Source organism: Dryobates pubescens, chromosome Z, assembly GCF_014839835.1.
Source record: "Dryobates pubescens isolate bDryPub1 chromosome Z, bDryPub1.pri, whole genome shotgun sequence".
Taxonomy (NCBI): domain Eukaryota; kingdom Metazoa; phylum Chordata; class Aves; order Piciformes; family Picidae; genus Dryobates; species Dryobates pubescens.
Window position 1 is genome coordinate 18,020,755 of NC_071657.1, and position 15,063 is coordinate 18,035,817.

The 15,063-nt window shown below is 42.4% G+C and overlaps 1 protein-coding gene across 1 annotated transcript in view; it reads left to right on the plus strand.

Annotated features, from left to right (window-relative positions):
- GRAMD2B (GRAM domain containing 2B) overlaps window positions 1-14,329 on the plus strand; it is a 37,177-nt gene extending 22,848 nt beyond the window's left edge. Inside the window, exons 6-14 of the mRNA XM_054178365.1 lie at window positions 538-633; window positions 1,523-1,594; window positions 1,718-1,798; window positions 2,435-2,543; window positions 7,845-7,967; window positions 8,505-8,592; window positions 8,989-9,090; window positions 10,748-10,841; window positions 14,246-14,329. Of these exons, the coding sequence (XP_054034340.1) occupies window positions 538-633; window positions 1,523-1,594; window positions 1,718-1,798; window positions 2,435-2,543; window positions 7,845-7,967; window positions 8,505-8,592; window positions 8,989-9,090; window positions 10,748-10,841; window positions 14,246-14,287 (807 nt within the window). The 3' untranslated portion in view covers window positions 14,288-14,329. The remainder of the gene's footprint in view (window positions 1-537; window positions 634-1,522; window positions 1,595-1,717; window positions 1,799-2,434; window positions 2,544-7,844; window positions 7,968-8,504; window positions 8,593-8,988; window positions 9,091-10,747; window positions 10,842-14,245) is intronic.
- Window positions 14,330-15,063: the final 734 nt, after the last annotated feature.

A 15,063-nucleotide genomic window follows, 5' to 3' on the forward strand; every position in this document is an offset into this window, starting at 1 on the left:
AGAACTTTTCAATGTAAATGTGACGGCCCACATAGGAATCAGTTTGTCAGTGACTGTGTGGGTGTTGGAGCTTTCAGCATGACTGAAGGATGAGCTGTTTACTCTGCTGCTAATTGCAGACTAAAGGTGAGAAGACTTTTATGTTCTTTCTTCAACAAGCTTCTCTTCTCTGATGTATTCTGAAATACTTTGTTTCTAAACAAAGCCTAGCTTTAAGACTGGATTGTTCTGCAGTTCTACAGTGAACTAAACTTGGAGTCTGGTAGGAGCTGTGACACACCAGGAAAAGGAAGACACAAACAAAAGCTTGGATTGGCATCTGATAAAAAACCCAAAAGTCGAGTAGTTAAATGGTAATAATCTGAAACTGTACTTGTTCCATATGAAATATTAGGAAGCAGAGATGTAACACAGAAATTTTTTAAATGATGTGTTGAAGCTTGGCTTATCACATTTATTAGGCTGGCACCTTGTGAAAAAGCATGCAGATTTATATGCTCATATTCAGACTTTAACACTACATTGATCTTGTTTCAGATTAGTATACCTGTACTCTCAGTGACACTGTTGAAGAAAACCAAAACTGCCCTTCTTGTGCCAAATGCTCTGATCATAGCAACAGTTACAGACAGAGTAAGTACTAGCACAGAGCAAAAGTACTGCACTCTGCCTGCAGCTCTGAAGGGTGTGGTTTCTTAGGAGATGATTCTAGCTTTTTCTGCTTTCTTTCTTATGATAGGCAAGGACCATTTTTAGGTGTGGTGGTGGTTGTTATTTTGGGGGGTTCTGGTGGTGTGGGTTTTTGTTCTGTTTTGGTTTTTTCTCTTGCTAACACCCTATATTTTTCCTTTGGATCTACAATAAGTTTGTGTAGAACTTGATGAGAAAATAAATAGAATCTCTAGTTCCCACCTGCTCTCTGTAATCTACCATTCCCCATTTTCCGAAACTACTGTCTAGTAGAACTATAGAACTGAGACTGCTGGATCAGGAAGTGCATGCACAGAGGATTACCTGCCTTGGTGGCAGCTCTGACAGTATTTTTTTTTCATTTTCTTGTGTCTCTTATGTAAGCAGCAGCATGCCAAATGCACAAAATATAGTTGCTTACAGTGATGCCCCGGAAGAGTAATTGTATCAATCAGTAGAAAATGTGGTTACCCTAAGAGCAGCTTTAGAACAAGCCCATTTTCCTGTCATAAATATTTTATAGATGCAGGAGACTGTACAAAGAAAATGTTTGGTTTGTTTTTTGAAGGGGTAGGTAAAACATACCATGAAAAGCTTTTTTAAAATAAGAATAGATCTGTGCTATGCTCTGATTCCTACAGCAGAGCATGATAACTTTTACATGCATGTGCTGTGTCCTTGTGATTAACCTCAGGTCATAGGCTTGGCAGTGGAGGTTTTTCCTGGTATGCAGAAGTTCTTGAAAATAGTTACTTGGTAAGCAAAGCCACCAGGTTAAAGCAAGGTTGTACTGTATGTCTTCTCAAACAGTTTTGGAATTTTTGTTTTTCAGTACATGTTTGTGTCCTTGCTCTCCAGAGATACCACATACAAGCTATTAAAATGTATCTGTAGACATCTCGAGGTAAGTACTAATGGGAGTGAAGATGTTTTGTGGCTTTGTGTTCTGTGTTACTGATTTCCTGCTTTTAAATGCTAGGCAGTTTCCAAGTGTTTTCCATGTTAACACTGCTGCTTTTTTTTCCAGGATACAAGCATGGGCAACAGTCCAAATCCCTCTTCTGCAGAAAACAGCTTCAGGGCTGATCGTCCTACAACTCTGCCCATGGTGAATCACTTAGATGTTTGTTCTTCTGTTGCATGGCACATTTCATTGCACATACTACTTAAAACATCTGATGAAATGAAACTGGAGGAAATCATGACATCTGTTTCTAAAAATTCCACAAGTTTTAACATTAAGAAGCAGTGGGAATGACTAGCATAGGTGTAATTTGATCTGATTATACGCAGTGTATATACACGAGTATGCTTTGGTTGTATTCCAAGGTTTGTGTGTTCTACATATCTCTGTAGCAGTCAGGTCTCACCATGTTCTCTAGTGACAAAATATTGCTTCTTCCTCTGCTATGAACAGTTTTCCAAGTGTTTCTAGTTGCAATCCTTCCTCTGTGAGCCTGTTCAGACATATGAAAGAACTATGTAGCCACATGTGATGACCAGAGTCCAATTCTAACAATGCCTGTCATGGACTTTTCAGCTTGTCTAATGTAACAGTCTTTCTTTTGCACAAAGACTTAATCTCTTTAATTGCATTTTGCTAACCATGATATGAGAGATTGCTCCTGGTTAAACAGTTTTAAATATGTAATTGTTGATTCTGTTTCTAGGGGAAGGTCAGAGAAAATGAAGTTGTTTAGGTTTAGAGCAGGATTGTGCTTGCTTATGACTTTCTTCCCATCAGGATTTCAATGAATATTCTGATCTGGATGGAATAGTGCAGCAGCGGAGACAAGAGATGGAGGAGTCCAGCAGCACAGACTCTCAGACCCCAGAGCTGGAATGCTTCCAAGGTGACTGGGATCATGGGGCTCGAAGAAAACTTGAATGGCTTAGCTCTCAGTTTTGGTTCTTTAATCTCCTTTAAATGTGGACTCTACACTCTCTACAGCCCTGGAGAATGACGTGGTTTTTAAGGTCTTTCTCAAAGCCACAGTAGCAGAGTTTCTATTATTACATCCCTTTGCAATCCAGACTCAGGCAATGACTTGGTTAGCAGCAGATCTGATTTGTCCCTACTGCCTTCAGTTGCTTATCCATGTGCTAACTGTCCCCCACATCCCTCATCAGTTACTCTAGTAGAAATACAGAGTAGGAGATTTTGGGGATTTAGCCCCAGCTGGCCACTAAACACCAGGCAGCTGCTTTCCCAGTCCTTCCCTCGTAATAGGAGGCAGGGAACTGAGTGGGGAAAGAGAAAGGTAAAACTTATGGGTTCAGTTACCAATATTCTAATTATTAAATTGGCACTATTGTTACTATTATCAGTATTATTACTGTAATAATAATGAAAATTGGTATACCAAAAAAAGATAAATAAAAGCCAAGAAAAGACAGGTGATGCAGAATGCAATGCACAAGCAGTGATCTGTCCCCACTGGCCGGTGCCCTCCAGTTTATACAGTGAGCATAATGTCCTACAGTATGGAATATACCTTTGACTAGTTCAAGTATGCTGTCCAGGCCATGCTGCCTCCCAGTTTGTTGTGCACCTGCTTACTGGCAGAGCATGGGAAACAGAAAATCAGTCTTTAATTTAGGATAAATACTAACTTAGCAACAACTGAAACATCAGTGTGTTATCCACACTGTTCTCACACTGAAACCAAACCTGCATCATTGTACAGCTACTGGGAAGAAAATTAACTCTGTACCTGATATTGGTCATCAAAAAAAGATTATTTTGGACATAGTTTTCTGGGTTTGTTTTTTAAACCTTCATTTTATTCTTTGCGATTTTAAAGGCACTTGAAGATAGTGTCCAAAGTTTTTCATTCTTAACACTGTTTTTCATAATCACACATCCCTCAAGCTCTTCACCTAATTAGAAGAAATACTGTGTTGAAGCTCACTGCATGTAAGTTTAGTGGAGCTTAACATTCAGTGAGGGCTAAGAAAGGTATTTGTAAAACCCAGAGTGTTATTCTGCTGTATAATTGACAATATTGACATAGTAATGTGTCATTACACTGTTATTACTGAGTTCCATCTTGACTAAAAGAATTTGTATAGTAAACTCTCACAGTTACTTTTAAATGGAACACTAACTTTTTTAATAGTTTTCAGTCACATTAGCTTCTGTTGTTGTTGTTATGTGTCTTTTATTCAGGGATATGATTTGGGTCTGTTTGCTTTCATTTGTCTTTGGTATTTAATGTGTATGTATTTTTAATGGGCAGTGGTTGTGAAGCAGTGACTAAATCACAGAATTGTTAGGGTTGGAAGGGACTTCAGGATCATCTAGTTCCTGTCTCGGTCCGGAGAGGGAAAGAGACTAGTTCTTTTGAATATTCCCATGTTGTGAAATTAATCGGCACAAACGAGGCCAAAATATCAACAGCTAGACTATTTAGTACATAAATAAAATGGAAATAAGAAGGGGAGAGGGAGAAGATAGAGAGGGAGAGAGAGAGAAGAGAGAGAAGAGGAAAGGAGTTATATTACCACACCCCTCACCCACCCCAAGACAGTCTGAGTCTGTGGAGGCAAGGTGCTGCATGAGGTGCTGGGTTTGTGCTGAGGCTTTGGCTGGAGATGCGATGTGATCCCTCTGGGCAGCCTGGGTCTGTAGAGAAAGGGTGCTGGGGCTTTGGCTGGAGAATAGATGAGGTCCCTCTGGGCAGTGTGGGTCAGCTCCATGAGTAGCAGCAAGCGGGACTTAGGACACGGAGAAAGGGTTCAGTCTGCTTCCTTCCTTCTCAGTGGCATGGTCCTCCTTCAGCGTTTTTGTCTCTCTGCGTTTTTCTTCCTCCGCGTTTTTCTTCCCACTGAGCCAGTAGTGGTCAAGTCTTTTATACAGTTTTTAGTCCTTAGGTATGTGTCCAAGCATTGTCCCTCAGGAATTCAGGAGCCAGGAAATCATAAGTATCCAGGTATCGTTCCCCAGGAAGTCTTTTTGTGTATTCATGTGAGTTTGGACAGTGCTCTGGATGGGGGGCGGGGAGGGGGCCGCCGCCTCCTTTCTCTCCATCTCCCTGCCTACCCACTTACCACACATCAGGAGACAGGTGGAGAGTCCATTGACTCATCACCTTCCCTTCCTGGGGGTATCTGATAGCTAGGAATGATCTTGTGATGGCTGGGTCCTTGGGTCATTGTTATAGGCCAGCTGCAGTCCAGTGTTATCATGATGCAATCGCAAGGTGATTTGCATCCAGGATTGGTACTGTCTGGGCAAGCAACAAGTGATTTTATCTTTGTTGAGTCACACTAGGAGTAGACTCTTACAGTTCCAAACCGCCTGCTATGGGCAGGGACACATCACACTACATCAGGTTGCCTAAGGCCACATCCAGCCTGGCCTTAAAAACCTCCAGGGATGGGGCTTCTACCACTTCCCTGGGCAACCTGTTCCAGTGTCTCACCACTGTCATGGTGAAAAACTTCTTCCTAACATCCAATCTGAATCTACCCATTTCTATTTTTTTTCCATTCCCCTAGTCCTGTCATTACCTAACACCATAAAAAGTCCCTCACCAGCTTTCCTGGAGGCCCCTGTTAAGATACTGAAAGGCCACAATTAGGTCTCATCTTGAATGCAATCACACAGCACTTCCAGGATGGCCAAGGGATCAGGCCCAGCCAGCATGGGTTTAGGAAGGGCAGGTCCTGCCTGACCAGCCTGATCTCCTTCTATGATCAGGTGACCCGCCTGGTGGATGTGGGGAGGCCTGTGGATGTAGTCTACTTGGACTTCAGCAAGGCCTTTGACACTGTCCCCCACAGCAAACTCCTGGCCAAGCTGTCAGCCCATAGCTTGGATGGGAGCACACTGCATTGGGTTAGGAACTGGCTGGAGGGCTTAGCCCAGAGAGTGGTGGTGAATGGTGCCACATCCAGCTGGCAGCCAGTCACTAGTGGTGTGCCCCAGGGATCAGAGCTGGGCCCCAGGTTCTTTAACATCTTTATTGATGATCTGGATGAGGGCATTGAGTCCATCATCAGTAAGTTTGCAGATGACACCAAGCTGGGGGCAGGAGCTGATCTGCTGGACAGATGGGCAGAGTCCTGCTGTATGAGATTTAACACATCCAAGTGCCGGGTTCTGCACATTGGCCACAACAACCCCATGCAGTGCTACAGGCTGGGGTCAGAGTGGCTGGAGAGCAGTCAGGCTGAGAGGGACCTGCGGGGGCTGGTCGATGGTAGGCTGAACATGAGCCTGCAGTGTGGCCAGGCAGCCAAGAGGGCCAATGGCATCCTGGCCTGCATCAGGAACAGTGTGGCCAGCAGGAGCAGGGAGGTCATTCTGCCCCTGTACACTGCACTGGTTAGGCCACACCTCGAGTACTGTGTCCAGTTCTGGGCCCCTCAGTTTAGGAAGGATGTTGACTTGCTGGAATGTGTCCAGAGAAGGGCAATGAAGTTGGTGAGGGGCTTGGAACACAAGCCCTATGAGGAGAGGCTGAGGGAGCTGGGGTTGCTTATCCTGGAGAGGAGGAGACTCATGGGTGCCCTTATTGCTCTCTACAACTACGTGAAGGGAGGTTGTAGACAGGCGGAGGTTGGTCTCTTCTCCCAGGCGGCCAGTACCAGAACAAGAGGACACAGTCTCAGGCTGCACCAGGGGAGGTTTAGGTTGGATGTTAGGAAGAAGTTCTATACAGAGAGAGTCATGGCCCATTGGAATGGGCTGTCCGGGGAGGTGGTGGAGTCGCCATCATTGGAGGTGTTCAGGAGGAGACTTGATGGGGTGCTTGGTGCCATGGGTTAGTTGTTTAGGTGGGTTGGATTGGTTGATGGGTTGGACTTGATGATCTTGAAGGTCTCTTCCGACCTGGTCTGGTCTATTCTATTCTGTCCTATTCTATTCTCCAGACTGAATAGCCCCATCTCCCTCAGTCTGTCTTCACAGGCCCTTCATGGCCCTTCTCTGGCCATGTTCCAGCACATCCATATCCTTCCTGGAATAGGGGCTCCAGACCTAGATGCAGTACTGCAGGCGGGGTCTCACCAGAGTGGAGTAGAGGGGGAGAATCCCCTCCCATGACCTATTGGCTATGCTTGTCTTGATGCAGCCCAGGATGTGATTGGCTTTCTGGGCTTCGAGTGCACACTGGTGGCTCATGTTTAGTTTCTCATCCACCAGCACTCCCAAGTCCTTTTCTTTAGGGCTGCTCTCAAGCCAGTCACTGCCCAGCCTACATCAGTGCTTGGGATTGCCCTGACCCAGATGCAGGACATTGCACTTGGTCTTGTTGAATCTCATGAGGTTGTCATGGGCTCACTTCTCCAGCCTGTCAAGGTCTCTCTGGATGCCATCCCTTCCCACCAGTGTGTCTGCTGCACCACACAACTTGGTGTCCTCAGCAAACTTACTGAGGGTGCATTCAATGCCACTGTCCACGTCGCCAACAAAGATGTTAAACAAGACTGGGTGTGATGTCATTGCTTGACACATTAATGATTATAAATAATCATTTAACTTGCTGCATTACTTCTTTACAGTTGTTTCAATCCTTTCTGCTGTTGTTTTCCACAAGTGAAAAATCAATATCCAGTTATAGAATAACCTTGAGCAAAAGAATTGAGAGTCTTGGGGGAGCATGTCTGTTACTTGTGATTCTGTTTACTATGCTTCATTAGATGTGCAAGTAAAGCGTGAGCAAAACTGAGTGTGACTGGATTTTTCTCTCCTCTCTCTTTTAAGACATAGTCTGAATTTTAAAAACAGTCATGAAAGGGAGTTATAATCTCTTTAAGGAAACAATGAAATATCTTCATTTGGTGTTGCTGTTAAAATAATTTGGAATTGTTAGTGTAGCATATTCAAGCATGATGAGAGATGGCTGGTTTTGTCTCTGTCATCTTCTGACTGGAAATTCAGTGACAATAGCCAAAGTTTGCACAAGTTGCCATCTTTCAAAGGAGCATACATCATCATTTTCAAGTCCAGGTGCTTCTGTGTTTTGTAATGACTTGTGATTACTGTGTAAACTGTTTCACAGCTACTGAACTAACTGCTGTATTATATCCAAGTTCAGAAATCCACCTTTTCAAATCCTCACCTTCCCCTACTCCTTGACTAATTTAGGTTACCAACATCTTCCTGTAACTTCATATGTCAGCTTCATTAAAAATCTTGCTTTTAACAGATTGTCATGTCATTGAGACACAGCCTCACTTAAAAGTTTCCAAGAGTGAGGCAAAGTCTGCCCGTTCAGATGCACACGGTAAACGTGGACCTGATGGAAAAGCCTGTAACAGTCCTCGAAATGGTAAGGTATCGGGGCAGATCTTGAAGTGCAGTTAGTTGAAACCATAGAGTCATAGAATGGTAGGGGTTAGGAGGGACCTCCAGAAGTCAAGTTCAATCCTCTTGCAAAGCATGGCAGCTTAGGTCAGGTCACATAGGAACAGTGCCTTCAGTGCTGAGATGAAGGACACTGAGAAGTAACAGAGTTCTGTCCATTTGCTTTGCTGGGGAAATCTAAATCGTTGTAGCTAGAAATCCATTTTGGCTATTTTTTTGTTTGGGTTTTTTTTGGTTGGTTGGTTGGTTTTTTTTAAACAACACAAGCTACTACACATCCTGAAGACCTTCCTGCAGCACAGTAAATATATCCATACTCTCAAGAGCAACACAAGAACAAGCAAAATAAACTTCTTTTAAAATTGCATAGTTTGGTCAGTTCACATAATTTGGAAGATCTCCTTCTTATTTATCCCTGTTTATTTTGTCTGTTGCATGCTTCAAAACACCGTGTGCCATGATCTGCTTTGATTATAGTAATACCTGGTTCTTTCCCTTGTAGGCCATTCAGAAGCCCTCAGGCTCTTCTACAAAGTGAAGTCTCAGAAGCTCTTATCTCTGAACCACGTACTTATATTATATGCCATTGTGTAAGTTATCAGTTCATACTAAGACTGCCCACATACTAGCCTTTTCTAGCTTTACATGGAAAAAAAAGGAGATTACTGAGAATTGTGGCCTGCATTCTTCTCAGAAGTAGAAATGCTGGACCAGACTTAATGGGCTTTTTACTTTTAAAAGGAAAAGGTCTTTGGTTCAGGAAATGTTTAACTGCTTGCAAGTTCATTTTACACATCACTTAGGATAGCCATACTCAAGGGTGGGTATGTCTGAATGCTACTGATGGGTATTCATGAGGTGTTTTGAAAAGTGATAGCTTTACAATTCAACATGTACATGTAACAATATAAGCAGTTTAACATGAAGTTTTTCAGGTACCTCTGAACTTTCCCTTAATGGATGTACTTTATTTTTTTCTCTTCCAGTGTTTGTGTATTAATATTTTCTACCTTCTACATGAGATACAAAATCAGTATCTTGGAGGAACATCTTATTTCCATCGCATCTTTTGATTCGCATATTAAGGAGTAAGATACACTTGTAAACATTTGGGGATTTAGAATCTTTTTTCCAGTATCTGTTATGCTCATCTGTTTTCTTCAGAAACCACTGTGTTACCGTAGTGCTGTTGCGATACTGTAGTGTCCTGTAGTTCTTGTATCTGTACTGGTCTCACCTCGGCTTTCCTTCTAAGACTTTCAGTACAGATATGGTACATCATGGTGTACTGCTGCTTTGATAATGTTTCCAACAGCTGTGAGTAACTTTGGTGTAAACTGTTGAAATAAGCAATTCCTTACCCGGGGAATGATTTTATGGAAAAGGTATAACTTTGGTCTTCAGTCTGAATGTCATTTGGTTGGCCTAAGATGACAGAAGGTACTTTATAATCTCACGTGCTTGTGTAGTGATTTCTAAAGCTCTGAGCTACCTGTATTCTCTTCAAAAACCAATATTCTGTCATGTTAATATAAATGTTTTAAAAAGTTTTAAAAACCAAAGCAAAAGATGCCCAAAATGCACTAAGGGGAAGCTGTTTGTGTATTTGAAGGGAAAATAGAGAAAGTGACACAGTTCCATAGATCCATCCTGCAGCTGTGGCTTTGTCTGCCCCTCCATTTTTTTTTTATTTTAATTTTTTTCTTTTCATCTTCATGTTGCATGGACAGAAAATATACAAATATCAAATAGAGAGGTTATGCTGGAGCATACAAATTTGGCCTTAACTCTTCTCCCCTTCTTATAACTGATTTTTTAAATTATTTTTTTTTAATTTGAGCTGCTCTGCAAAAAACATGGCTTCAAAAGTCTTTTGTATCTCAGTGCAAAACCCACAGCCCACATGCACCATGAGTGAAAGTGCTGACTGCCAGAGAAACACCACCTGAAAAACAGAGGGAGAAAATAATGTGTCTGTGACAGGTGGAACTTCTAAAGAGTGATTCAAACTTGTAGCAAGCTCTTGAATAAGTGTGCTCATTAATTCAGCTTTGTTTGACCATCCATGACAAACAGGTCACTCTGACAATGCACTTGTGGACATATTGAACAATGGCTTTGCTGCTTAGGAACCAGCTGCTCTTTGCTGTCTTCTGTGGAAAGCAGTGGAATTTTTATGTATGTCAGAGCTAGGTGCTTGGTAGAAAAGGAAGGAAATTGTTCTGTATTTTAAACAGGTGTGCATTTATATTTCACCAATAGTGCAAGGAGAGTGGGAAACCTGCCTCTTAGAGGAGGTAATGTCAAAAGCAAATTTTCCCCTTTTGTCTTGTGTTTATTAGCAAGATGCCACGTTCCTCTTCTGAAGCTCTCTTACAAAAGAGACCTGTTTAGTGTTGCTCGGATCACAAACACTACAAATTACAGTATCATGTAATGTGCATTTCTATGGTGTCAAAAGGTTGGGCTTTTTTGTTTCATCTAGTTCCCAGGACATAGAACTTATGTAACTTTTCAACTTAGTTTTAGTGGAAATAGCTTTGAAGTTTTCTGTCCAGACTTCTGGTGAATGTGACAACATAACAAATGCAGTAGAGAGTTTAGAAGTGGCAGTAGGCATTTGTTTCTGTAAACAAGTGCAGTTTACAATGTAGCCCTTGTAGTACCATATACGCGGTGCTGGAGATACAGTTCTGTTTCCCTCTTCGGCTTCAGTCACACTCACTTCTTCATTCTGTTTGACAGAAATCCAGCGCGACAAGGTTTGGGATCTCATCTGCAAATTAATGCCGATGCTCTTTGTGATGAGTTAACTGCTAATCTTATAACACTGGAAAAGGTAATTTCCTATGATGCAATGCAAATGCTGATATACAGTTGTTTTTTTGAGGAACTTCTGTGATATGTTATTTTGAGAAGTGCAACATTACCCCTAGATTTTGTACCAGAAGCTGGCATATTTTTGTAGACAAAAGGACTTGTTTTCTGGACTATAAATTAGTACAAGTATTGATCTGTGTAGGTGTTCTGTCTTGAGCTGAGGCTTACAACCAGGAATGCTAAATAAACTGGGCACTTCAAGGTGATTACTGCATGTAATGATCTCCTTTTTTTTTTTTTTCTCTCCATCAAGGCTGAGGGTTCTGTACTTAACCTTATTGCTCTTCAATGAATTTTCTGAGTCCTTTGTTTGAGTTTTACTTTCTTTGATTAAGATAAACAATACTGATTTGCATATGTAGTCCATCTCTTCATATAAAGTGTCTGGAATTTGTCTGCTTCACTTTAGTAGCACAAATGCTGCTGTACCAGTTGTGTAATTCCCTACCTTTACTTTTTACCACTCTCCAATTGCAAAGCTAAATGCATTTACTGGCTTAAACTAGAAACCTATGCAAAGCAAAAGCGAGTATGCAGACCATATTTCCACTCTAAGGGCTTTGGTGGGCTAACCCTAAGCAATAGTTCAATGCCCACCCATCTGATATTTCTCTCCCACCTTTTCTAGCAGGGCAGGGGGAGACAATAGGATGAGAAAGCTTGTGGGTCAAGATAAAGTCAAGGAAACTGCTTACTAGTTACCACTACAGGCAAAACAGACTCAGGTTGGGGAAAACTGATTTTAATATAGTTCCAGTTAAAATAGATCTGGACAGAAAATAGAGCAACATGTTTACTTCCCCTGTCCCAAGCTCAACTTGACTCCTTTGCTTCCAACTTCTCACCCCATTCCCCATCCCCTGAGTAGGGCTGGTTGGGGTCACAGTCTGTACATAGCAATTTTCTCTCTGTTGGTCTTTTCTTCATCCATTTCCCCCCTGCTGCAGCATGGGCTTCTCCAAGAGCTGCAGTTATTGAGCAAGAACCACCTGCTTTGGCATGGATTCTCCATGGGCTTCAGCAGATAGATATTGTCTTCTCAGACAATGGTGTTCCTTCTACTGTTTTTCACCCTCCTACTGTCATCCTTATTCTGTTTGGTGTCTTTCCTCTTTCTTAAATGCACTTCATGCTCACTCCAAAATCTTGGCTGAGGACTTCAGCTGTGCCCTTCAGTGGGTGCATTTCTGGCTGCTGCAGCAGCTATGTACAGCAAGGGTCAGACCTGTCCTATTCCCAGAGCAGATGCACTTTCAGCCCCTTGTCCCACCCATGCCCCCAAACCTTGACAGCTGCACCCAGTGCAGATGTAGGAAGGGGAATGTGTATGTTTAGGAACACATACACTGGCCAAGCATTTAAAAAAAAGTATTAGTGGAGCAAAAATAAAATTGAATTCCTGTATGCTTAAGTCACATGGGTTATTTTTGCTTGTGTTTCTAAAATGTGAGAGCATGCCAAGGTCTTTCAACACTGTTTATTTTGGGGTTTTTTCCCCAAACCAAGTTTCTTAAATGGCATGAAGCTAGGATTATATAATACCACTATTTACCTGTATGGCATAGGTTTTACAGAGACTGTCAAAAAGTGGTTTCACTCCCCACATCTCTAACCCCTTGGCTTTGGAAGTTTAGAATAATCCTAGTTGTACACCCTGTGTATGCTCTGGATAATAACAATATGAATACAAAGGGAAGCTGCTTGCCAGATGATTACCACATACAATCTTTAGCCAAATTTGGCCATTTAAAAGGTTACCGTTTCCCAGCAGTCTGAGGCAGGCTGGCAAAATGGTTCGCAGGAGACCTCACTTAATTTCTGTGGGAAGCCAGCCAGCCTTTTGCAGCAGAGCTAGGCACTCTCCCCACTCCCTTATATAGTCTCTCCTTGGAGGCAGTAAAAGGCATCTGGATGGTTGGATCATCCAGCTATTCCCAGAGAAGTGACCCTTTGTCCTGAATTAGAGTCTTAAGTCATGGGCACTTCTTCAGTTAGTGTCTACTGGATTGGACCCTTTGATTTGCCAAATACTCAATACACAATCACCTATTGTAAATTAGTATTGCCTGTAGCTGCATATTGCCACATCCCAGTCCTGTCTGATCTCCAGGTGGTTAAAGCAGGATGTTTGACACTATTCTTGTTCTGAAAAACTGATAGAAAGCTATATCTTTGTGTTCTCTGAGAAGTTAACTGCGGTTGCTTAACTGTTTCATATACCTTAGTGAAATGTGCTAGTAACTGGCTGCACCTGGCTTCCGCAACAAAGGTGGCATAAAAGGTTCACTGTTACTTTTTGCCTCTTCCCTTGCTTCCTGTGCAACCACAACATTGTAAACTAGGGCACAGAAATTAGCTAGGTTAAAAACTAAGAGACACTCCCCAGCTGAAAAATGTTCAGTGCAAGAGTATGTTGCAATGACTTTTCCAGTGTGACCTTGTTATTTTTACAAGCTCTACTTCATATTTGGAGTCAAGGATTTGCCATGGTTTAGTGTAATTTTGCTTTGGAATTTAAATACCTTGTGTCTATCAGATGATAAAACGTTAAGCAGAGAGAGAGAATACATGGCCTTATGTTGTTCCCTTACCCTAATGTAGCTTGATAAAATTAAATTCCTCTGTATGTGTTAAATGACTTACAAAATTGCTTTTTTCCTTCCCCAAAATGCCTCTCCTGAAAAAAAAGTTGTGCACCTGGGCTAGAAATCATGAGGTAGGAATGGTGTACTTGAAGTACAATGGCTCCTGAAATTAAACCCTTCTGTAGCCAATGAGTGCTAGTTATTAATATGTGCTAGGAGATGGGGCCTTCCCTCTCCTCCCCATCCCAGTCAGTGTAAAATAACTCCGGGGAAATAATCCTTGAAGATTTGAGTGGCTGGCATTGCCGTTAGTGCAACTAAGGGAACATAAACCACCATACACTAAATCTGCTAGATGGGACACATCTGCTAATAGTTACACCTTAATTTGCTGTGCACACATTGTAGCCAGCTGTGTGTCTGAAGCTCTTAACAACACTATTTGAATTATCTACTTAGACCTAGGAAGTGAGACTTTGAAGTCTGAAGCTTTAATTGGGTTTTGATCAAGTTCAAAATAATTGGATCTCTTACACCTTTCTTTCTAGCTTTAGTTTTTTCCTGTCGTATTTCCTCATACCTAATAAAGGAAGGAATCTACAGGAGGAATTGCAGGAGATACTCATAATATGAAGACTAGGAAGCATTTCAGATGAATACCATTTGTATGAATAGCTGTGACAGAATTAACATACATGCAGAGTATACTGAAGGTTATGTATTATTTTCTTTAATGCAATCTAACACCACCTGCCTACCTTTTTTTTTTTTTTTTAAGATACAAAACAACTTACAAAAACTACTTGAAGATGGAGAATGAAATATCAATATTCTTGGATGGCTTTAGACTTTATTCTTCTCTGTTATCATAGAGTTACAGTATCACAGTATAACCAAGGTTGGAAGAGACCCCAAGGATCATCGAGTCCAACCTGTCTCCACAGACCTCACGACTAGACCATGGCACCAAGTGCCACATCCAATCTCCCCTTGAACACCTCCAGGGACGGTGACTCCACCACCTCCCTGGGCAGCCCATTCCAATGACGAATGACTTGCTCAGTGAAGAACTTTGTCCTCACCTCGAGTCTAAACCTCTCCTGGCACAGCTTGAGATTGTGTCCTTTTGTTCTGATCCTGGTTGCCTGGGAGAAGAGACCAACCCCTTCCTGGCTACAACCACCTTTCAGGTAGTTGTAGAGGGCAATGAGGTCGCCTCTGATCCTTCTCTTCTCCAGGCTAAACAATCCCAGCTCCCTCAGCCTCTCTTCATAGGGCTTGTGCTCAAGGCCTCCCACCAGCCTTGTTGCCCTTCTCTGGACACGTTCAAGTGTCTCGATGTCCTTCTTAAACTGAGGGGCCCCAGAACTGGACACAGTACTCAAGGTGTGGCCTAACCAATGCAGAGTACAGGGGCACAATGACCTCCCTGCTCCTGCTGGCCACACTATTCCTAATGCAGGCCAGGATGCCATTGGCCCTCTTGGCCACCTGGGCACACTGCTGGCTCATGTTTAGGTGGCTGTCAATCAGTACCCCCCAGGTCCTTCTCCGTTTGGGAGCTCTCCAGCCACTCTGACCCCAGCCTGTAGCTCT